At 36.0% G+C, this 23,340-nt stretch overlaps 1 protein-coding gene across 1 annotated transcript in view; it reads right to left on the bottom strand.

Annotated features, from left to right (window-relative positions):
• LOC120223583 (A-kinase anchor protein 6-like) overlaps nucleotides 1-23,340 on the bottom strand; it is a 249,733-nt gene that overhangs the window by 107,664 nt on the left and 118,729 nt on the right. The window contains exon 6 of the mRNA XM_039221786.1: nucleotides 16,721-16,841. Coding sequence (XP_039077717.1) covers nucleotides 16,721-16,841 — 121 coding nt within the window. The remainder of the gene's footprint in view (nucleotides 1-16,720; nucleotides 16,842-23,340) is intronic.

The raw sequence follows: 23,340 nt of genomic DNA, 5'->3' as shown, positions 1-23,340 counted from the left end.
AAGATTGCTGTGAGGTTTGAATGCATTAATATACTCAAAGATCTTAGAACAACTCTATTACATAATAAGAACTACATACAAGTGTTTTGTCAAACTTGATCCAAATGTTTCCTGCTAAGAAAATATGACCTTTGGCATAATTTTTCTCATCTCTTTTATGCTATTAGTTTGTATATTTATGTATATAATTTCCCTTCACTAAGGAAAACATTGAATCTAGGATTCAATATTCAATAGAAAAATCTCTTTTGCCTTTTGTTGGCCTTAACTGAACACATGGACGAGAGCAATTATGATGTGCCGCTGGTTTCCTACTCTTCTCCAGTGTGTCTTCCTGATTTTGGCAAAGTCATAGTCAGGTGTCAAACCAAACCAACTCCTACATCTGAAGGTTTTCTTTCCCCATATCCCATTTTTTCTGCAATGCACCTATATCCATTCCACGTATTTAAATTCTATCCAGAGAGGCCCAGTTCAAATATCATTTCTTCTATGAAGATGTTTCTAAGAAGACTAGCACTTATTTTGCTGGTACCACACATATTTGCTATCTTTGCTATAACTTCATGTTTTTTGGTTTTGCTTTTCCAAATGGATTATAAATTACTTAAGGAAAAGGATAGTCTTCCTTTTATTTTTATTTTTCATAGCATGTAGTAATCCCTAATAGACTAGACAGCATCATTTTCTTACTTTTCCTTACTTTTCCTTACTTTCCTTACTTTTAAAGTAAAGGTGAAAGTATTAGACCATTCATTCTTAATATGTATTAGAACATGAGATATATGAACATATATTTAAAAATACATGAGGAAAAAGAGAATTGAAGTAGGAAATGTTTGTGCTTAGGCAAAGAGAAAGTAATGCAATTTTCATAAGTTATTAGTTGAGCTCGATACTAACTAGTGCAGTTTGCAAAGTGGGAAAAAACTTGTAATCAATTTTTCCCCAAGCAAGTATGAATCTGTCTTTAACCAGATAGCTTTCCAGAGAAGTAGCCCCAGTAGGGAATTCGGAATTAGAGAGATTGCCTGTCACAATGTCTCTCTGGGTAACTGTGAATTCAAACATGAGCCTGTTCTTTACCAAAATGCCCGAGGGACAATTCTGGTCCTTTCCTCAGAGACAGCTAAATGCCTTTGGCAGTATTTGCCATCACATCCAGTGTGACAATTCAAATACAACCAGTGATGTGCATATAGCAACTCAGGCAGCAGGTACGAACAGGTTGTTTGTACCGTATAAAATGACCCATTTTCAATGGAAATATAAATGAATATATCTATTCTCTGCTCTAAAGAAATCTGAGGATTTGATCATTCTTCCCCAAGAAAAAGGTAGGAAAATCAAAATGTGTAGAAAATAAGACGTCAAAGAGAGAGCTAAACTTCCATGGCAGATTTCGCAAGACACTGTTGAGAATCCAACGGAATAGTTATCTACCAATGAACAAACGTAAAATGTAAAAAAAAAAGGGTCTAGAAGTCTCATAAAGTATGCATTTATGAATACCATGTGAAATGAACCAAGATAATTTTACATTTAGAAACTATACACTTTTTATGGTAGTTTTCCAAAAAATTATATTTACCCATGAATTTGTTTCCTTATCCTCTGAAACTGAGTTCCTAAAATTCTGGTTTTGTCAGAATGCTTATAGTCAAATCAGTTACTAATTGGAACACTCTTTGATTTTTGACTAATGAGAGAATACTGAAGGTGGAATGGACCTTAGAGGCTCCCAGTCCATCCTTCTGGCTTTACAGATGAAGAAAATGAAACCTGCAAGGATAAGAGTCATTGCCCAAGGAGAATTCAGCCTCCTCTCTAGTACTTTATTGCACAGCTTTGTAATCCTGCCTAGCACTGGTCTTTAGCAAAGCTCAAAAATAAAATAAAAGAAAACTCAAAATAAGAATCTAGAAAAATAAAATAACTTAATAAAACTGGGGCACTGAGCATGCTCTTCAAGAGAAATTAGTATATGGAGATCTGAGTGGCAGTGGCTTTGGTCTTTCCTGTGGAAGCTTCAGGATCAGTTAATCTTGCCAGTACACATATGAGAATAATACAGAGTCATGGTTAATCTCTTATAGTGATAGCCGAACTTCTTTTTTTAAGAAATCACTTTGATGTATGTGTGAGTATGCAGTTATATATTTTTATTTTGTTCACTGTTTTAACTCTAACTCTGATTTAGAATTCATCTTCTAAAAAGGTCAATGTGAATTTATGTTTCGGGGCCACATAGAGAAACGTATGTTTATGTTTCTCTAAATACAGAGAGATTTCAGAGCAGTTGAACCACCAGAGAAGTGCCAATAAAAGTAGAATCACAGCCCAAGTTAAAAAGAAGTGCATTAGATCCATTTTCTGCTTTCCTTTGGGTCCCACAAGCACAATAGAGCATAGGAGGCCACCTGGTGGCGAAATGAACCAATTAACCATTTAATGTTACATTGAAAAGCAAGGATAACAGGACAACTTTGGGTTGTTACAAATGGAAAACTAGAACCTTGGGCAAAATAATGATATTCAACAGGTATTACTGTGATACAACAGACAGAAAATTGAATTGGAAAGTCATTCAAGTCTGTAGAATAGTGTATATTACTAAAGAGTTGACATAATAGTTATTTATACCAGGGACTGGTGAACTTTTCCTGTAAAGAGTCAGATAGTTTAGGCATGCTGGCCATATGGTCACTGTCAAAACTATTCAACTCAGTTATTGAAGTATAAAGAGTCACAGATGATATATAAATGAATGCACCTGGCTATGTTCCAATAAAACTTTATTTAAAAACCAGGGTGTGGGCTGGATTCGACCTTCAGGCTATAGTTTGTTAACCCCTGATTCTGTATTATATATTAAGTTATTTACCAAGCACAAGGATGAATCCCTTACGTACACTACTCATTGAACCCTGACAACCTTTCAAGGTGGGTGTTATACCCATTTCACAGGTTTGAAAACTGCAGCTTAAAAAGTCTAAACACTTTGGTGGAAAATGTACTATGCTCCTTCTCACTTTGAAATGCTTTCTGTAGCCTCATGACCATTTTTCCTCTGTGACTACAGAAATATGTTCTGAGCCTCCCCCCTATTTATCCTGCAGAGGCTGCTTTTGGTTCTCTCCATGGAGACTTTGCTCCTGTTTCTCCATCTTGCGTTCCTTTGAAATGTTGTTTGTCTCTTACCATCTCTTTCACCATCACTTCTTTTATGTTTAAAAACTTTATGTCAGTTTTCATAACAACAGATGTAAGCAAGCATGAAAAAAAGACAAAAGCAATGTATTAAAAATAGATAGCCATATATACAACAATAAGCCAAGGAAACTGTCACACTGTATGTGCTCCAAATGGAATGTGAGCCAAAAACATGATGCTCACTCTTACATAAATAATATATTACACATCCACTGGGAGAAGAAGCAGTTCTGTCCCTAAATGGGAAGAGGATTTTTTAGCCCACTTTTATATCATTTTCTTTTCCTTTCAAAGTCTTTCTTCCTTAGGTATACACTATAAGTCATACCATCTCAGACAAGCCATATTCCTCTTCCAAACCATCCATGAACTATTTTATTAACTGTTAATAAGAAAGAGTTGAAAAACCTGATGGAGAAATCCATGGAGCTTGTTAAAGCCCCTCAAATATATGGATTTAGCAGTACTGTCTCAATATTAGCATATTTTCTCCTACGAAAGAGGACAGAAGTGGTTTCAGTTAGATGGAATATAGACAAAGCTGATATAAAGGACTTCTAAAAGATTTTTTAACTTGAAAAGAAACCTGTAAAAGCTTGAGAGATGTGACTGTATAGAAAACAGAAAAAAGAGGTTTAATTACAGAGCATGGATTCTGGCCGATTTGACAATTAAACCTAACAACAGAAGGGATTTACACTAGATATAAGAAGACTTTAAAGGCAGGGAGAGTTGTTAAACATTTTAATGGGCGGCTGTGGAATTCCCTCTGGAAAGATGTTTAATGGAGGACAAATTCTCTCCTATCTGGAATGGAGGAAAAACAATCCTTGGAAGAGAGGAAATGAAATGAAGGTCCTTATGAAGTCACTTGCAGTCCTGAAACTCCAGGTAATATCCTCACTTCCCATGGAAATAAATAACTATGCAAAACCTCTAAGAGATTCACTTTGGAAGATTCAGGAGAAAACACTCATTAAGCAGGCAACTGAAATCAGAAAGTATTTATCGAGTGCCCAATATTACCTGCCCCTGGGGAGACGTACGGCCCCAGGAGAGCACAGATCTGAGCAGCAGTGTTGGCCAATGGACAGAGAACACAATTATTCACTTCAGTTAATTTTTTTAAAAAATCTTTGAACTCCAATCAGCTTTCTGGAACTATTTCCTGAACTTGGTGAGCTGAAAAAAATCCCATAAGAGCTGGCTGTCACATGAGATTTCTGGCATTACTCATGGTATCCCTGGATCTTTTTGTAAACAGAAAAGGCTTCTGACAGTGTTTCCATACTTCACTTCTTTTTCTAACCCAAACTTGGACGGACGGAGCCTCTTAAACTATCATCAAAACATGGATTATAAAATGCTAGCCAAATTTGAGTTATTTTGCTATATTCCCATGTTGTAGAACAAGAATTCAATTAGCTTAAGTTTTAATGAACATGAGGATTTTGTTCATGGCTTGTAATAAATCCACTGATTCACAGAATGGATCTTCAGCATCAACAGGCAGAAGAGACTGAGGAAGAAGAGAGAAAAATCACACAGGAAGGAATGCTGTTCATACGTATTGTCAAATCTCAACATGTCTCAGCTGAGGAATGCTGAGGAGGAAAGACAAAGTTCAGTGGGAAGAGAGCAAACTCAAAAGGATGTCAAGGTGGACACAAATAGAGGCAAGAAGTAAAGTCATCACAAATCATTCTCAAATTCTAATTATAAATAGTACATCTTTTAGCTTGTTCTTAATTTCTTAAAAACAATAAAGCTTACAATTAATGGCTAACTAAAAATATAAATGACCATATATGAGAACTGTTTTTAAAATTATGAGTAGTGTGAAACCTTTTTTTACATGAAACAGTGGGAGAAAGTCTCAAAATTACATTTTAGCCTTCTTCTGACGTTACAGCAGTGGAATTTGATTTTTTTGAAGCTGCGTATTCTGAATTAGTTAGCTATAGCTTTGGAAAAATGAATCAGTCTTTTAGGCTCCATCCATTCCCTCTCATCATGATGGACTTGGGTGAAAGAGTGAGTTCAAGTCTAAATCTCTTATTGTTTTTCTCACTTCCTTCAAACAACTTTGTTAAATATACATATTTCTCTGAAGTTAATTTTCTACAACAAATATGTCAATAAACTCTCCCATTAATTATGGTACAAGAAAAAAATGTGCTGATATCCCTACCATTTCTAATGACTGTCCATGTTCACCTGTATCTATTGTTCTATTTTTAGGTTTTATATTTGAATGGTACTTGTTATCCTTATATGCACTATGTCATTATACTGTCTATATAATCAAAATACACCAACAAATATTACAGTTTGAGAGTTTGTAGACCACCTACAGAATTATAGAATTATGGTGATTAGTTGTACATTTTATACTATTTGTCTCAGACACGGACATCATTAATCCTTCTCTTTGTCCCTCCCTCTTTCTTTTGCGAGCACCCTCTCTTTCTCCCTGATATCAACCTGGCCAAATCCAAGTATCCTGAGTATTAAGAACTACACTAATTGTACTTTGGTTTTTAAAGGAGAGAGATTTTGGTTTTTTTTTTTTTTATACAATATAAGAGAATGCCATGATGTTTCAGGTTGAATTACCATGGCATGAAAATAGGGTTGTTCTCTTGCAAAAGTAATGAGATGATAGCATAGTTCTGATTGATAGAATTTAATTAAGATTATTAAACAAACCTACTTGAAAAGTGTTTCTCAACTTATATTTATTGAGTTTCTATTATGTGCCAGGTATTGCACCAGGCAGTGGAGACATGGCAATAAACAACACAGACGTGAACCTTGCCATCCTAGAGTGTGGAGTCTAACAAAAATTATAATCATTCATTCTCAAATTTGGTCCACAAAGTCCAAATCTATCATCACTTTAGAAAATATGCATTTAATTATAACAAAGTATTCATGGCTAAATTATTCTCAAGGAGGGATCTTTTAGGGAAGCATCTATGAATACTGAATGAGTAAAACTGTTCTAATGAAGGTAGCAAAATCCAATATGCCCATATTTATAACATAGATGAGCTCCAAACTGAAACTTGGCATATATGAAGGAAGTTTGTATAGTTATTTACATACGCATGATTTAAATGTCTTGGGACTACTAGCATATCTGGTCCAAGGAATCTGGTTTCATCCAAATTCAATCCTGATGAAAGTTTTTTTAACTAAATGAGTTAATACTTTGTATATGTGTGTATATTTGTAAACATACATAAATGTGTGTGCATAACCACATGCATGTTATACCTCTTCCACAAACTCCCTACTTTTCAAAAATGAAACTTCCTACTTTTTAATGGATAGAATGAGATGACACAGGAAATATCACAAATCACAAATCGCAGATTTTCTTTAAGCAAATGCCAGTGAGCATACAGAATCAATTACTTAGGAAAGAGGCTGAAATAGTAAGTTCAGATGAATTACCAGGGTGTATAGATGTCCTTCTGGAGAAAACCTGGAGGTCTGTGGTCTAAAAATGTTTAGAATAAAAATGAAAATCAACCCCAAAAGTATTAGTCTGCCTGACTCTTTCCTTGCTTCACTAGAAGAAAATACGAGGGTGTATGTATGTGTGTAAGTGTGCACATGTGTATGTATGTGCATGTATGTTTATGTTTTGTGTCTTATGTAAATGAATGAAGGTTCAGCAGAAGGACTACCGCTTCCCTCTTAGCTTACCCCAGTGTGCCTCATTAGGTACAGAGTGTCACAGAAGTGCCTAGTTTAAGAATGTATGAGCTTCGCAAATGCCAACATTATTAAAAATATGCTTGGGAATGCCCTTGTTTCTGAGAGCTGAAACTGCCTCCTTGACAAGACGGGAAAATGGCTTTTCTGCAAATGATATTCCCCTAGAGTATTTCTCTGTGGGGACTCTTCTTCAGTAACTCCCTTTGGCAATAACAGGATCCATGAGGTTGAATTTTCCTAGGGCAACACTGCCTTTAGTGCATCTCACCCAAAAACATAAATATTTTCAGCCTTAAAAATAGGACAAAATATAGGAGGTTCCTGTGAGGCTCAAAATGGCAATACTTTCCCAGAGTGCTAAGGTGCTTAAGAAAGTTTAAAGAGTTCCACAGAACAGCCTGATGATTGGCTAAAGAGCAACCCCAAGTCCATCATGTTTTCTCTGCTAATGTTCCGTTGAATATGTAGGACCTTCTTTCTTAGCTAGGCACAAAAAGCTCATGCGGACAGAGAAAAATGGACTTGCAAGAATTTCACCTGTTGTAGAGAAGAAAATATGGGACAATAGTGAGCAGGCAAGGAGCATGTGAAAGAAAGATTGTGGGCATTAAAGACAACCAGACTGGGTTCAAACTCTGACTTATTTCTTCTGATAGTTATTGATACAGCCCAACAACAATTTCTTATTTTCTGCCTTTTAGGCATATAGTAGAGATGCATTTCCCCATCTACTTTGGAGCTGAGTGGGGCCATGTGATTAGTTCTGGTAACTGATTTTGAAAGGAAGCATTGTGTGTCTCTTTCAGGTAGAAGATTATATGATTTATATGATTTAATGTTGCAGTTACGATATAGTTATGATAACCAATGCCTTCCTGATATAGGCATTTATAGTTACGACAATCAATGCCTTCCAGATGTAAATGCATGGAACATTAAACTCAATATCTATTCTTTTTATATTGAGACCTCTTTGTCAATGATAATACTTGGTTTTCATGTTTAAACTTTGGTAGTCTTTTTTTTTTAACAAAATAAATAATTCCCAGTTCCTGTCATATAAGGTGTAATCACACATCATGTTTTTTTTTTTTTCCTAGCTACAAGCCAGATTAGCCTAAATATGATTATAACCATTGAAGATAAGTAACTTAAAAATAGGAAATGCTAAAAAGTAGGTGAGGGACCTTTCCATGCAGTCACTGAACTGAAACATTCATGTAGTATGAAGCAGTTCTGGAGCCAAAGGTGGCGGTGAAACTAACAAGCACCCTTTCTTAGAAGGAGTTTAAATGTTCCTCTAATTTATTTTATAAAAACCAGAAAGAAATCTACAAATATGTGGGGTTAAAGCCAAATCTCTCAGCTTAACACAGGAGGGAACACTGAACATTCACATCTAATTAAGTAAGAGTTGTTTTTCAAAAGTTAAAGGCTGAAATTTTTGCAATTTAATCCAAAATTTTATTAGCAAACTCTAATGATTATCCTGATTGCAATTAATAAAAGCTCCCAAACAGGTCAACTCATTTAAGTGCTATCTGTGATCATTTGGATTTTAACATGATGGTTATTACTTATTACCCTGAAACCAAGCTGCACAATGAGATATTGATTACTTTTAACCTTTAGATCCAAGGATTCAGGAAAGGTCAGAGGAGGGGAACACCATACCTTTCTTGGCTGGCAAAAGTATTGCCTTCAGGAGAATTCAAATGATTCCCATTGGCCATGTAGATCCAAGATTAGTTTATTCTCTGGGCTGACAAGAAATGATGATGCTTTTAAAAATAACACCCAGCACATATTTAGTGAAGTGTTACATTTATATAACCAATGGCCTTAAGATGTGCTTCACATCACAGCAATTCTCAGGCTGTTAACCCTTTAACAAGTTTTGTTTGTGGAAGCATCTTTGTTAGGATGAGATACTAAACGTAGTAGCTCTAGTAGCTCTAATTGGAATAAACTCATCTCATTAAATTCTCTTGTAGGTTCCAATAGGTTGAACACAATTACTGGCCACCAATGGCCACTAGCACTTCTTTTGGTTTTCTTTTTCCATGACAACATTTAGAAATATTTTTCACATTTTGCCACTGAAAAGCAAGGACTTAGCTCTTGGTAGGGTCCAGCAGAATTACGGGCAAGGGAAACATAACTGTTATGTGTTAGATTAATTTGCAGAACACTTGGCATTATTATTGCCAAGTCGTCAAATTGTTCCAAGTTGTTCCGGAAGGTTGTTATTAATAGTATGTTTTCTGAGGAAAGTTCTGTCTACTTTTGGAACTGCATTTCTGTTGCCAAGGAAACTCCTTGAAGCACAGTTTTCTAGGAGCACACTGCTGCTTTTGTTTGCCAGTGTCCTATTCATATCATCTAAGTAAGCGTTTTACATGCTCCAGCCTTCAGTCCCAAATGTTGAAGTGTTAGCCCATTTAAGTTGCTTTTTCAAACACAGCTAATGCCTGCTATGATTTCCCTCTTTCTCTCCCCCCTTTTCTCTCTCCCTCTCCATCCGAAGCCCCTCTCTCCCCGCCTTCTTCCCACTCTCCCTCTAACATGCCCAACTCTTACTATTCAAGGTTTATTTTTTTTAACAGTTGCATTAGGAGAGATAGTTTTCACAAGTTTTTGATAAATTAACTTCAATTTGAATAATAATTCCATAGGTTGTAGCATTAGTCCTTCAAGTGTTAATTATCTTTTCACTTTAAAATTAATGTAGTCATTTCCTCCTGACTCCTCTACCCCATTTATTGAAGTGCTGAGGAAAACATGTCATTGAGTCCTGAGCCAGCCCTGTTGTTGTGATTAAGCGTGGTCACATGGCCCATCTCTGCCAAAAGGAGGGCCCTGAGAAAAGGTGACAAAGACAGTGATTTCCTGTCAGCAAAGAGTACGACAGGGCTGTCTAGAAGTGATGCAAATGAGGGGAACTTTCCCCATGGCTTGTTTGATCCACTCTAGGCCAGAGCAGGCCAGGCCAGGGAGAGAGGGAGCAGCACAATACAGCAGGGGCAGCCCAGAGAGCCAACGCACCTTCCGGACAGTAGCTCACCCACCAGAGACAAAGACTGCTGGCGGCCTTCCCTTGCTTGCCCCTATGCACACACAGCCAACTATTTCTTGGCATACTATTCTCTTAACATCCTTCTTTTTTTCCCCCCTCTTAAAAAAGTGATTCAAACGGGAATTGTAAGCCACAGCAAAAACAGTGTTTCCTATATTGTTCAGAAACCACATCCATCCACTTTTTCCTCTGAATGTGTTCGGGATGAGTTTTGTCCTCTCTCAAAAAAGGAAAGAAAAGAAAAAATATACATATTTAAGTCTTCATAGCAAACACTGATTCATCAAATACTCCCTTTAATATGGCAGTTAATTTAAGGACTTTTTAACTTTAATAAAAATGGAACAACAAATCCATTTACACATAGCAGTGGGGGTAGCCTAGATTTTCCTATTCTGATCACTTTTAAAATGACTAGATAATGTTATTTGAAATATTGTAATGATTTTAAGCATATTCTTCTTATCTTAATGGAGTTTTAATCTAACATACAATTAAGCTCTACAATTAATCTACTAAGAGGTAAAAAATTATCATTAGGTTCTCATGCCTGATATATCTGGTACATTTTTACCTTGGCTGCTTCAATAACTAGTGATTTGCTTCATTTTGGTACTGAAATTCCAAACTAACCCCTAATTAACAGAATTTAATTTTTTTTGGCACATCCTTCTATTCTATACCCCAACACCAACATGTAAAAAAAATTTTTTAAGGTAATGGATTTTCTTCTATTTTAAGCCTTGTTACTATGACCTGGACTATGAACCACCCTAGCATTACATTTTTAGGAGCTCAAGTTCAGTCATAAAGGTATCAGGCCACATATAAAATTATTTAGACCTGGTCCAGAACAAAATGAACAAGAACTATTAGAGAGGGTTGAAATTTGTGAATTATAAAATATAGAGACAGCGTGATTAATCTGTTTTCTATGATTTCTATGATTCTATGAATAGCTATGACAACATCATTTTGGCATCAATAGTTATAAAATAACAAGTCAACTATGTCCCATATTTCTTCTTTCATACTACGTTTCTTATTCCCCAGAAGTTCTCACCCTATTCCATACACGTTTCTTTTAAAAGGCATAATGCTTGCCTTTTAATACAGACCCAAATTCTCTAAAAGTGACGTTTTCTCCTTTAATATTTATCCCTTTCTCTTATCTGTTTTTTCCTAAAACAATCCTTTAGTGTGTAATTCTTTTTATTTGTTTGTATTTGATTTTTAGCATTTTCCTATCTATTCATTCATCCACCCATGATTTTAATTTACTCTTTTCTAATTAATTGTTTTAAATTATTCATTTTTGTTTGGTTAACTGTAGACGAACTAATTTTAACTGTGTTTCTTTCTCTTCAATGCTTATATTTCCTTCTCATTTTCCTAATATCCTTTCCTTTTTAAATATAACTATTGATGTCCTCTCTTATTAATCTCACCTGACCAAACTATCGTTGAGAGGAATGCTACCTTCAGTGAGAGCTGTGATCGAAGTCTATAAACATTACCTGGCAACAGAGTTAGAGAAAAATAATTAATTCACTTGTTAGAAGTATTATGTTTAGAAACTTACTTGTAAGAAAAATTGTGGTTAGATATTTCACTTCCGTGCCATTCTAATTCCTTGCATATAAAATAAAAATGCTAAAAAAGAATGTCTTCATGTCTAAGTATCAAAATAAACTTAATTTCTTCAAATGAAGTGCAATTTTTTTTTCTCATTGAAGATGTAAATTTTACAACTAAGCATATTTCCCTCTTTGCTTTGACTACCAGGAAACCCAGGGTGAAATTTTGGGAACTTTACTAAGTGTGTAGGACTATACAGTCGATATGCCTACATATTATCTCTTTTCCCAGGAAGAGACTCTAGTCTATGTATATTTTCCCCAGTTTTGATTTGTATTTTAGTGTTAAAAATATTTTTAAATTTTTTCCTGTGAATTCTTATAAGCAAATTCAAATCCGGAGCAGAGTAAAAATGTAATTAGTCTCTTTAGTGAGCATTGTATTACGCAAAATGAGCAGGGCTTTTCCTTTTGCACATAGGACATAATTGTATAATACTTATACCAACAGAGAAAGATAGAGGACATTTGCATTTTTCCCATAAAAGCAGAACTATATGAGAGTAACTAACCCTCAAAATGAAATATAAAATCCTCAGTGTAAATTCCTTGAAAGTATAAAGGTCCTAGTTGAGTATAATGGGTACTAATTTATATAATTTTTAAGCTGTAAGGGTTATTTTAACCCCTTAGAAATCAGATAATCTAATATTTTATTGATAAGGAGCAGCTAGGCCATTCTCAAGGAACAAATCTGTAACTGTGCTGTTTTGGTGAGCTTCAGACTATCTGAAAATAGCTCTTGTTCAAGTATAACAGTAATCACCAGACTGCAACTTTTGAATTTGGCCCTTGAAATTAACCTTTGGACTCTGGAACTCCACACCAATCCAGGATCACGAAGGGCTCTGTCATCTGTGCTTTGCAAGTGGCAGAGAGGGGGCAGTGCTTTGTGGTGAGACTTAAGGAGCCCTGGCCAGGGCTCACCCTCCCAGCCCTGCAGAGTCAGCTGTGTCTGCTGCTGAGGGCAGTAAGGCAACAGCAGCCTCCTGAGCTCCAGCCTCTCCGGCTGTGGAGATGCTTCTAGGTCTTCAGTCTATAAAATGCATAGGATGGGGGAGGGGGTGTCCGGAGTTTCCCTGAGCCCAAGAATAATGCCACCTTTGATCTGTAGAAATGAAAAAACTGGAGCTTTTTCTTTGCAAGTGGGCTTTAAATATTTCTCCATTAATAGTTAATGCACATGCAGACCAGCAGAGTGACAGCTCCCTGTGATTATGAATTCTGGCTTCGTAACTCCAGTCCAAATAGGAGCTGAACTTTCAAAATCACGGTGGTTACTTTTGACAAATTAAATTGTCCTACTTAGGAAGGTAGAAGGAATGAAGAAAAAGAAAGTGAGAGAGGGGGAGCAAATTCTCCTTAGAGGTGATTCTCACATTGAGGAAGAAAAAACGAGAAAGAACTATGTTTGTGCTTTCTAGGCTGATAATCCTGCTAGTGTTTATTAGAAAATAGCTATAGAAAGTCCCCATTCAGAGGCTGGGTCAGTGGGCCAGACAAAAATGGGAGAGGGAAAGATATTGGCAGTATGACTCACTGTCTCAAAACAAGTAAGGAAGTATTTTTAAGGAAGTGATTATATAAGGAGAGTATATATAAGGAAGATTCGGGTTGCTCCTAAGACCCTACAGGTGAAAATTAATTAGAAAAAAAGTGGTCTTAAAAGTCTAATAATCTGAAAATAACAAGAAATGGCTTAAACAGAAAATCTACTTTGTAGCTGATTGTAATGTTGAGGTTCTAAATTATGTCAGGTTGTGTCAATGTATTCTTTGTCTATTAAGTCTAATTCCTTTCCTTTAATAAATCCCTTTGATATTTTGCTGGTTTAGGGTAACCAATATATTACAATAGGTACCAAACTCAGGAGGTCTGGTTAATGAATAATCTAAGGTGTGTATCTGTAGCTCCCCATTTAGGAGTAAAGGTCAGATGACTTTCTATCGAAGACCAGAATATACAATAAATAGGTAAAGTCAGGCAGGTAGTTCCTGATGTTGAAAATGCTAAAAAATCTTCACTCTCATTGACTACTAACATATTATACTTTCTCCAACAAAACATATCCAAATGTGGACTTTGGGGATTAATTTAGGACTGTATAATGCATGTAATGAATCAAGATCTGGGCATGACTATTTCAGGAAAAAGAGTTGAGTGATGAAATATAGAGATCCCCCCCAGAGAGAGGAGAGAACAAGTTTTGAATTCTATGATAACAGGAGTAATGATTCTGTCCTGGTCTCCAGTTCCTGGGATTTTACCATCACTCAGCTGAAGGTCTCTCTTAAAGGCTTAACCTTTGATCTTTACATTAATAACAGAGATCATGATCAAACTTCATTCTCATCCTTAATTTTTTAGTATATGTGCTGCTGAAGCAAGAATTCATCTTTAATTTTTTAACTCAACAACTATTGGTTCAACATCAGCTATGTAAGGTGTTTTGCTTCACAATGTATAAAATATAAAAGCAAGGAATTTTTCTTGGTGTTACAGAAGCATTTTAAGAAATGAAGATGATATACATAGGTTGAGATGGATTGGGAATGCTGTGAAAAAAGTTGGGCATCCTGCTGAATTGTCACAATGACTAGGAAATGTGAATAGTAAATGCCTGATAGTGGAAGAGGTAGTCACCTTCACCAACAAAAAATTGTTTTGTCCCAAATGTCAGTGGTACCCTTGATGAAAAATGCTGAGAAAGCATTGATATCTTTCAGGGCCAACAAATTTAAAGATTAAAGTCTCAAATGGTATAGAAAGCTTAGGAAAGTCTGGGGACCAACTGAAAAGCTCTATTACTCAGGGGTCTCTCTGATCAAGAGGGACTCCAAACCTTTGTCCCCCAAGTCATCAGTTGAGTTGATTTCTGAAAAAGTACATTAGAACATAGGAATGGGACTTTGAAAATGTTGACCTAACCTGAGAATCCTTGAGGATTCTAGACAAAGACCTGAAATTAATTTTCCTCCATCAATTTTTCTAATTCAGGAGCCACCCCAAATTCTAAACGAATCCTCAGCCAATATCCTCAGGATTGTTTTGGAGGTTTCCAAACCTCTGGAATAATGTGGGGGCTTGTATAAAGAAAGAATCTGCAAACCTGTGGCATTTGCCTTTGGTGTGTAAGTCAATCTTTAATTTTGCTTATAAGCCAAATGCAAAGTTAGTGCTAGTCTATAAACTTAGCTATGTTGAACACCTCAAAGCAGAAAGACAGTAACAGGACATGAGTCACAAATGAAGAACTCCGGTATGGAAAATGTTTGGGAAAACACTATAATCCAGAAGTACTGAGTGGGTGGAATAATGGCTTTCAATACACCAGAATGGGAATTCTTAGGCAGAACATTTACATGGAAAACAAGAAAGAGAAGACTGATTTCCTATTAATTGTAATGTAAATTATATGGATGTGATTTTGACAAAGAATAGCACTGTTACTGAAAAAAAAAATAGTGGTTTATGTGCAAAATACAAAATGCATCAAGAAGAAAAGAAATATTATTTGGCATCATGAGTGCAATAAAATCTGAAATAATGCCTTATGATTAGTTAACTTTTGTATTATTTTTTCCTGGTTGTCTTGATTTCTAATGCTTAATATTAGAAGTAAAGCTAATATTGTTGTATCAATAAATTAATAAAGATTAATGGGCATTTTTCATACATAATTATTGATCCTGACATGAAATGTGAAATCACCTAGCTTTGTTTACATTAGGTGAAGACTGTAACGCTAACAATATATTATGCTCAGAAGATATATTTGATAGCTTCGTTGTTACTGTGGACAGCTATCCATACAGGAAATAGCTAATAGTCAACAAAGTCGATTAATGTCAGAACACAATTCTTTAAGGAATAAAATATCACCATTTGCTGACTCCCTGGGGAGCTTATATCTTCTCTTAACCAAGATGATTCTCAGGGGACACTAATTAAAGTCAACCAGACCCTTGAAAAGTATAAATAAAGGTCTCTCTTTAAAGAAGGTAAATGTTAAAATGATATGTTAAGGAAAGGAACTTAAAATGATAAATAATGAGAAAGAAAGAAGACAACTTTTATTTGACCTTGAATGTACTTCTTATTCTATAAGAAATTTTTAAAGCTAGAGGTTAGTTGTTTCTTGTCATTATACTGTTGCTGATTCTGTGGTTAGTTATTAATTTTATTTTTTATGATTCACAATCTGCTCTTTGAAATATGCCATATGCTCAAAGCAATTCAAGGATGACAACTGTCAGAATTACTCCAATAAAAATTGCCTAAATGAGGAAGATTTACTGCAATCTGATATTTCAGTGGAAAGTCCCTCTACCCTCCCCAACAGCTTTTTCAGACACTGAATCTTGCAACCGTTTTTTTTTTTTTTTAAGTCAAAATCACATAGCTGTTTTCTAAGAACTTCTAAGACTATTTAAGTAGAATTGGTAAAAACATACTAGGCTAAAGGTGAATTAGCAGACATGGAAAAACAATATAGATAGTTATTAAATGGATTGCCTGCAATCAATATATGAGTTCCAAGCCAGTTTTCCTAAATCACATGCAAATGTATTGACTTAATATGACAACGTCTGCTCTATGTATCACTAATAAACATTAAATTGAACAAGCCCTCTACCCTGGAAGTAGCAAGCCAAACTGAAGGCAAATTTCCTTTTTCTCTGCAAAGATCTAAGGGGTGGATAGAATCCACCTGAGTGCTCCAATGAAAACATATCTTGTTAAATGTTACCAGTCCATTTATCCTTCATTTTGTTTCAGTCTATTTATTAATGCAGTTTCATTTATTGCTATTCATCTTGGAGATAAATCTTTGTCCTTCTATAGAATTACACCAAATAGAATGTGATAAAGGGAACTTTCTTGCAATTATGATGTCGGTGCAGCCTGTCAGCACACAAGGGATGGAAATGAGTTTGGGGACAGGGAAGGGAATTCTAATAGACACCATGATACATACAATGAACGCAAAGATATCCTGAGAGAGAGAGACTTGTCAGGCTAATCAGATCTTCCACAGCAAGGTAAAGGCAAGAAGGGTAGCTCTAACCTTGTAAAGATGCCGCTGCTGCTCCTCTGACATCATCAGGTCGTGGCTGTCCATCACGAGGGACTCCATGTCAATCAGCCAATCCCAGAGCTCCTGATATTCTGAATCAAAGTCCAGAAGCCTGAAGATAAGGCACAAAATGTATTATGCATAAATACAGTGTAGTTGTTAAAATCTCATATTAGAATAATATATTCTTGAAAACCCATGATGTTCCTAGGTGATACCTGTAAAAAGAGAAGGGAAAAATTCTCTGTGTGGTTACATACTGGGCAAAATAGAAACTCAAGCCTGTGACATAGCATTTCTTAGATTTTGAAAACATAACATGTAATTCTGATGCTCAAACTAGGGACATCATGACTATTTCCATTTGCAAACCCTTTTTGAGGATTGCAGCACTTGAACAAAATGACTACTACTACGTCCTTGAAAGAGAGCACTGGCATATTAACAGTCTGAGAAATGGAGGGTCAGTGCCTTGTGAAAGTTACATGGTCCAGAATTTTAGGTCAGAAGAGCACCTTCAAAATTCAAATCTCTTTCTTATCTGCTAGATTTTCATAGATATCACATCCTCAATACATCCATAATTAAGAATACTAATTTGACTAATTTCTCTATAATGATCACACAATTTATTATCATATTTTCAATATCATTTTCACTGAGAAACAACTCAATCATTTATTTGTCCCTCTGCTGTCTACCTGCCTATCTCTGCAAACATATATCTTACATTTATTGTCATGGATGAGTAGCCAGCATTTCAGCTTAACACTGAGAGATAGGCTTGAGTGACTCTGGTAAGCCAGTGAGAACCAGGGGCAGATCCAGTATTAGACAGGTGTTCCCCACAGACATGTAGGAAACAAAGGTAAGGACAGGAAGTCAAAACAATGAATCTTTGAATAGCCAGCAATCATTAAAATTCAAAGGAGGATCACTATGGTTTTCAACAAAATAAATCATTAGAATAAGGAGCTTAAAAGGATTAATGTGATTCTCTATTGAAAGCCTGGTGCATAAGTAAAGCCCAGAATCTTCTAAAACACTGTGATCAGAAAATGAAAGTGCAGGATGAAAAACTATGACTTTGTCCTTCCCCTAAAAATCATCTCTTTAAAAGAAATCACATCCTTGCCAAACTGTAACTGAGTAAAACCCTATCAGTACCAATGAAGCAGCTGGCTCAAGTATGAATCAGGATTTATCTATCAAGTGAGTAACTTATTACTACGTTGTTCCTGTCTCTGTACATTAAATGACTGCTTTCCAAGAAAATGAACATCCACTTTTCATAACTTAACAATTTAATTTTAATCTGTCAAAAAAAACCTTAAGATGTGTCTGGTGATGGAGACTAAATCTAAAATTGTCTATTTTATTTATTATTTCATCATCATTATAAAGATTATTGATTAAGACCATAAGTATCCAAAACCAAGGATCATCACTGGCTGATGTATAGAATTAATGTTTAACTAAAAGGTGATGTTGGGTATAGGTAATATGACCAAAAGCTTCAGCAAGGCTATGGTGGCCTAGAGCAGTGATTCTCAGACTTTAATGTGCATGTGACAGAGGTGAGGAGTTTGTTGAAATGCTGGTCCTGATTCAATAATTCTAGAGTGGGGCCTGAGATTCTGCATTCCTAACAACTGCTAGTAACTAGCGAGGCTGCTGGTCACGGACCTCACTTTGAATAGAGAGGAGTTTCAGCATACACCAGAAATCTGAAGTAAGATACTATTTCAAAATATTAAAAAACAAACAAAATCCACTGTAACAGGGACAGATAAACCACCAAGCTTTCTTTATTAACTCTGTGAGTGACTAGTAAGGAACGACTAATAAGCATTTGTTCACATGACAGATTCAATCATTTAGAAATACCACCTGAGGGGTGCCTGGATGGCTCAGTCCGTTAAGCATCTGACTTGGGCTCAGGTCATGATCTCATGGTTCTTGACTTTGGGCCCTGCATCAGGCTCTGTGCTGACAGCTCAGAATCTGGAGTCTGTTTTGAATTCTATGTCTCCCTCTCTCTCTGCCCCTCCCCTGCTTGTGCTCTGTCTCTCTCTCTCAAAAATAAACATTAAAAAAATTTTTTAGAAATACCACCTGAATTATAGCCATCATTTCTCTCTCCTTGCATTCTCCTACATTTTAACCATAAAGACAGGGGAAAAGCAGAATGCCACCCTACAAATTAGAAAAGTATGACTCAGGGGAATATTAAAAGCAAAGGAGAAATAAAGGGAAAAGTTCAACCTTTCCATATCTATGGATCTGAAGAATAAGAAAGAAATAAAAGCAAGAGGAGCAAGTGCTAAGGTATATATTCTCCCATCTCTTAGACTAAGACCCAGAGCAGAGGTATGTGAAACAGGTTGAAAAGAAAGCCAAAAGCACAAGGATATCAGCTCCATTACCTGCTAGGAAGTCTGGGAGGAGACTGCCTTAGAGTTCCTTCACCATAACCTGGAGTGGGAATGTTACACTCAGAGGGAACTTTGGTCAGCACTTCCCTTGCTACCTGTTCTTTTATCACCCCCCCCCCCCCAGGACACCATTCTCTCCCACATACCCCTACCTTGATGTTTCTGGGAGTTCACCGGATGAACTTGACAGAGGTGTTGCCATAGCAACAGAGGCACAGTGACCCCAAGGAGAAGAAGCGGAACCTCTGAAGCCAGACCTCAGAGAGTTGGCAGGGTCAGTGAGGGCTAAGATAATGCTTAGTCAGCAGGAAATACCTCCTGACCAAGCTAAGAGATAACAACACAGACAGTCCTCCGTAGGGGACAACCTTGGAATATCTAGGACAAGATCCATTTCAATGAACCCAGCCAGCCTATACCCAAGGGCCATAATAAGCCTGGGGAACTCACTGCAGCCTAGAATCACAAAAGTCATGTAAACCCAGATCTCATCTTAGAAAAAAGAAGGGAATGACATAAATCTAAAAAACAGCATTTACCCCAAGAGATAGTTCCCTAATGACAATGTTAATTTATTAGGGGAGGCTATAAGCATTGTGTTTAAGAGCCTGAGCTCTGATCTTAAAGCAAGGTTTTCCCCTGCTTTACCAGGAAATTATGTTTTAGGATGTTTCATAAAAATTATTAATCAGCAAGGAAAATAAAGAGGACTGTTTTCTTTTCCATATGTGTCTGGAAAAAGAAATTTTGATTATGACCAAACAATTCAAGAGTAAGATATGAATTTATCTTTGTATTGCTAGTGCTCAGCATATGAATGATGATGAATGAATGTAGATAATGAAGCCAAAAACCTTTAGCAGGGCAAGAATGACTTCAGAAGAGCAGCATGTGACAGAGAGAATGGTATCTTATCTCAAATGCCAATACCAACACAGCCAGGGTAACAGGGACAGGCTTCTTCACTCATTCAGAAGGCGGGATTTTGCCTCCCAGTACATGATAATGGTGCATTTGCTAATAAAAAAAATATTATGTGCAGTAGATTCTCAATTAATGTGAGTTGCTCTCCTGTTCCTTTCATATCTTCCTCTTTTCTACACTGAAATTAAAGCAAATGTGAACAAAACATATATAGGATGGAAAAATGTTCAGAACCATGGACATTTTTTCACTGCCTGTTTACCACACCTTTATGTCTATTGAACTGTTTCCTCCTATTATTTCCCTTCTCAAAGGGTTTGTCGATGAGTTAGTTTATCAAGGGTAGCATAGAACTAGTTAACAGTTTTATATCCCTTTGAAGAATATGCAGATTCTATCAGTTGAATTCAGAACATGGTTCTTTTCTTGAATTCTTGGTGACAAAGGCCCTAGTCTCTCTATTTTAGAAGAGAGAGAGAGAGAGCCAATTGAAATTCTGGCCAGTAGCTCAGAATTTTATAAGGGTATAAATATAGGAACTACTTATTTCCCTCACAAAATTTTCTCTGTAGTTGTGCTTTGGTTTGTGTTAACTCATCCACTCAAATATGTCATCTGTTAGATGCTAAAATGATGTCAAAGTCTACCTTTTCAGTACTGTATGAATCTGTTGTTTTCTCTATGAAAATGTTACAAAGCAAACTAATATCTACTCTATGAAAGTGTTATAAAGCAAACACATCACCAAAATGGTATTGTATTGGACACTTCTTTAAATTGCCATGTATTCCATCTTAACTGGGTTTATAATAAAAGAGTTAGACATTCTGTTGTAGATATAATATTTCCATTTTGGGAGGTTGAAAGGCTTAATAATGTTATGAGGAGAAACAGTTTTCTAAATCAAAATTTTTTTGTTAGGAAAGCACAGAATTATGTGTCTTTATTTCATAGATGGAGAATTTAATAGAGATGGAGACAAATCTATGGAGAAATAAATGTGCAACTTTTTCTTTAGTATTTGTTTCTAAGTTTGGGTTTACTACCATGGGTAATTGCCAAAAATATTTCCCAACATCCTGTCCACCATTTTACTCTGCCTTTTCAAGGTTACAAAAAGATTCCAGAGCTTTTCAGTATTATTTTAATACTGAAATAAAATACTACCAAGCTTTTCAGTATTATTTTCTTGCAGATTGGAGAGCAATACATTATTTGTAAGGCTAGCATAGTTTAAGAAATAATCCTTCCTCTAAACCCTGATGGGAGTTATGTTTGACTAGCTAAGTGTTTGAATACATAAATGCATTCAGCCTTTGGTATTTAAAGTGAGCATCATTAACTCAACATTTCAACTTAAACTTTGCTTAAAAGATAAAGTTTCACCCAAGTGAAATCAATGGGAGGTGTGTGTGAATATATGAGGTTTCAGCATGGTCCACTGAGGAATTTTGATTAAAACAGACAACCAAATGAAGAAATCATCAAAATAGAGCAATTATTGGTTGAAGAAAAGATAACACTATAAAGTCCTGGCAGGTTTTCTACCTAAGTCTCGGTGACATATTTGGGAACATTTAAGAATCCGTCTTTAAATGCTTAATGGTTCATTTCACACCAACACATCCAAAATACAAGACTGGTTCCTGAAATACCAGCTTGTCTATATTGGGACTTCTATTAAATGATCCAATTTTCCTAGGTTCTTTAGCATATTGATTCTTTCCCCAAATATTCACTAAGTGCTCACTGTTCACATTATTTGCTCAAGGAAGTTTGCCTCTGCTTTTCAAAAAAGACACTAAAGGGAGTGGTAACAAAATCTTGTAAAAATATGGTTTAAGCATTTTACTGAAGTGAAATACTAATAATAGATCAGAATTTCCCATCATCCTCTACTCCATTGGCATGTAAGCACAAGAGGGGCACCTGCCCCAATCATAATATCGTTAAAGAATAAAATTTAGCTTTCTAGACATGGAATTTGATCTGCACAGTTGCATGTAGAATCCCTTTCCACTCTAAACATATTAAAGTGTGGACACTAATTTACTATTTTGAATGAAAATTCATGAGCGACTTCCTCATGAGAAAAGCAGCCTGCCTTTGCCATTAATAAATAAAAAGGAATATGGAGTTCTTTCCAGCAGTAATTTTCTCAATTCTCATATATACCCACATACATGTAACAATGCCTGAGAAAAAGAAAATCAACCCTACAAATCTGTTAATGACTGGCCCCTCTTTCTCATGGGCTCATGAGCTGCCCGTCCATAAACAGGTGTTATTACAATAAAAGCCACAAAGCAAAACAAAATTCTGATCTCTGAGGTTAGAAAATATCAATTAGAAATATCAGTGTAAATTTCTGGATGTATTTGGAGGATTCTGTTAGGCTGTCAGGAGGTCAAACCCTTATCTAAATTTCCAGATAATACACTGGACTCTAAGTTCTTTAGGCAAAAAGCTGGAAAATATTCTGAAGAATGTAGAATCAGTAGCGATTCTAACACAAATGGGGGAACAACACAAAGCAAGAGGTGATGTTGTGTTTTTTTTTGTTTTTTTTTTTAAGACTAAATCTTCCTATGTCATCATCTGTGTGTTAGAGGGGCTGGATCTAGACATGCTACTGGCCACAGTGGGATGCATTGGGTAGCTTACCCTTTCATGAAAGGACTACCACACCCTAGGCCTCACTGGTTTTCAAAGATTTAATAGGCAATAGAGAATATGGACTCTCAGGGTTACGGCAGGAAGTAAATAATCTGGAAACTATCCTCTGTCACCTAATCCCTAACAAGAGCCTGGTGGCAGAATTAACACAGAGAGCTCTCCCAGAATGATTCTGTCTCCTCCATCAAGGTTGACTCTGCCCAGAGAGCGCTATGCTCAGACTACAATTTTAGTTACTTGTAGAACTGCTCTTACTGAATTACACTTTGGCATCACTTCTTCAGTCTATGTTTAAAAACTGTCTTGGGAATTTTGTTTCTCTTGTAGGGCTGTAGTATCACAGATGTCTGTCTACTTAAAGAACTACAAGAGAAATTCCTCTTAGGCCTAAATGGCATAAGAAGCTGTGCTTCTCTAGATACATATAATTTTTAATCTTAGGACACCATACATTTTCTGATGAAGGAGATTTTATTTTGGTATGGAAAATTTTGAGAGCCAAATCACAACCCTTCTTGAGAGTATTCTCTAATACGCATCTGTTTGTTTTCTTACACATATTTTACTTTTGCTTAA

The sequence above is a fragment of the Hyaena hyaena genome, unplaced genomic scaffold (assembly GCF_003009895.1).
Source record: "Hyaena hyaena isolate Hyena2069 unplaced genomic scaffold, ASM300989v1 scaffold_1012, whole genome shotgun sequence".
NCBI classification, from domain to species: Eukaryota; Metazoa; Chordata; class Mammalia; order Carnivora; family Hyaenidae; genus Hyaena; species Hyaena hyaena.
Note: the sequence above shows the minus strand (reverse complement) of the source record. Positions and strands in the feature narration are given on the sequence as shown.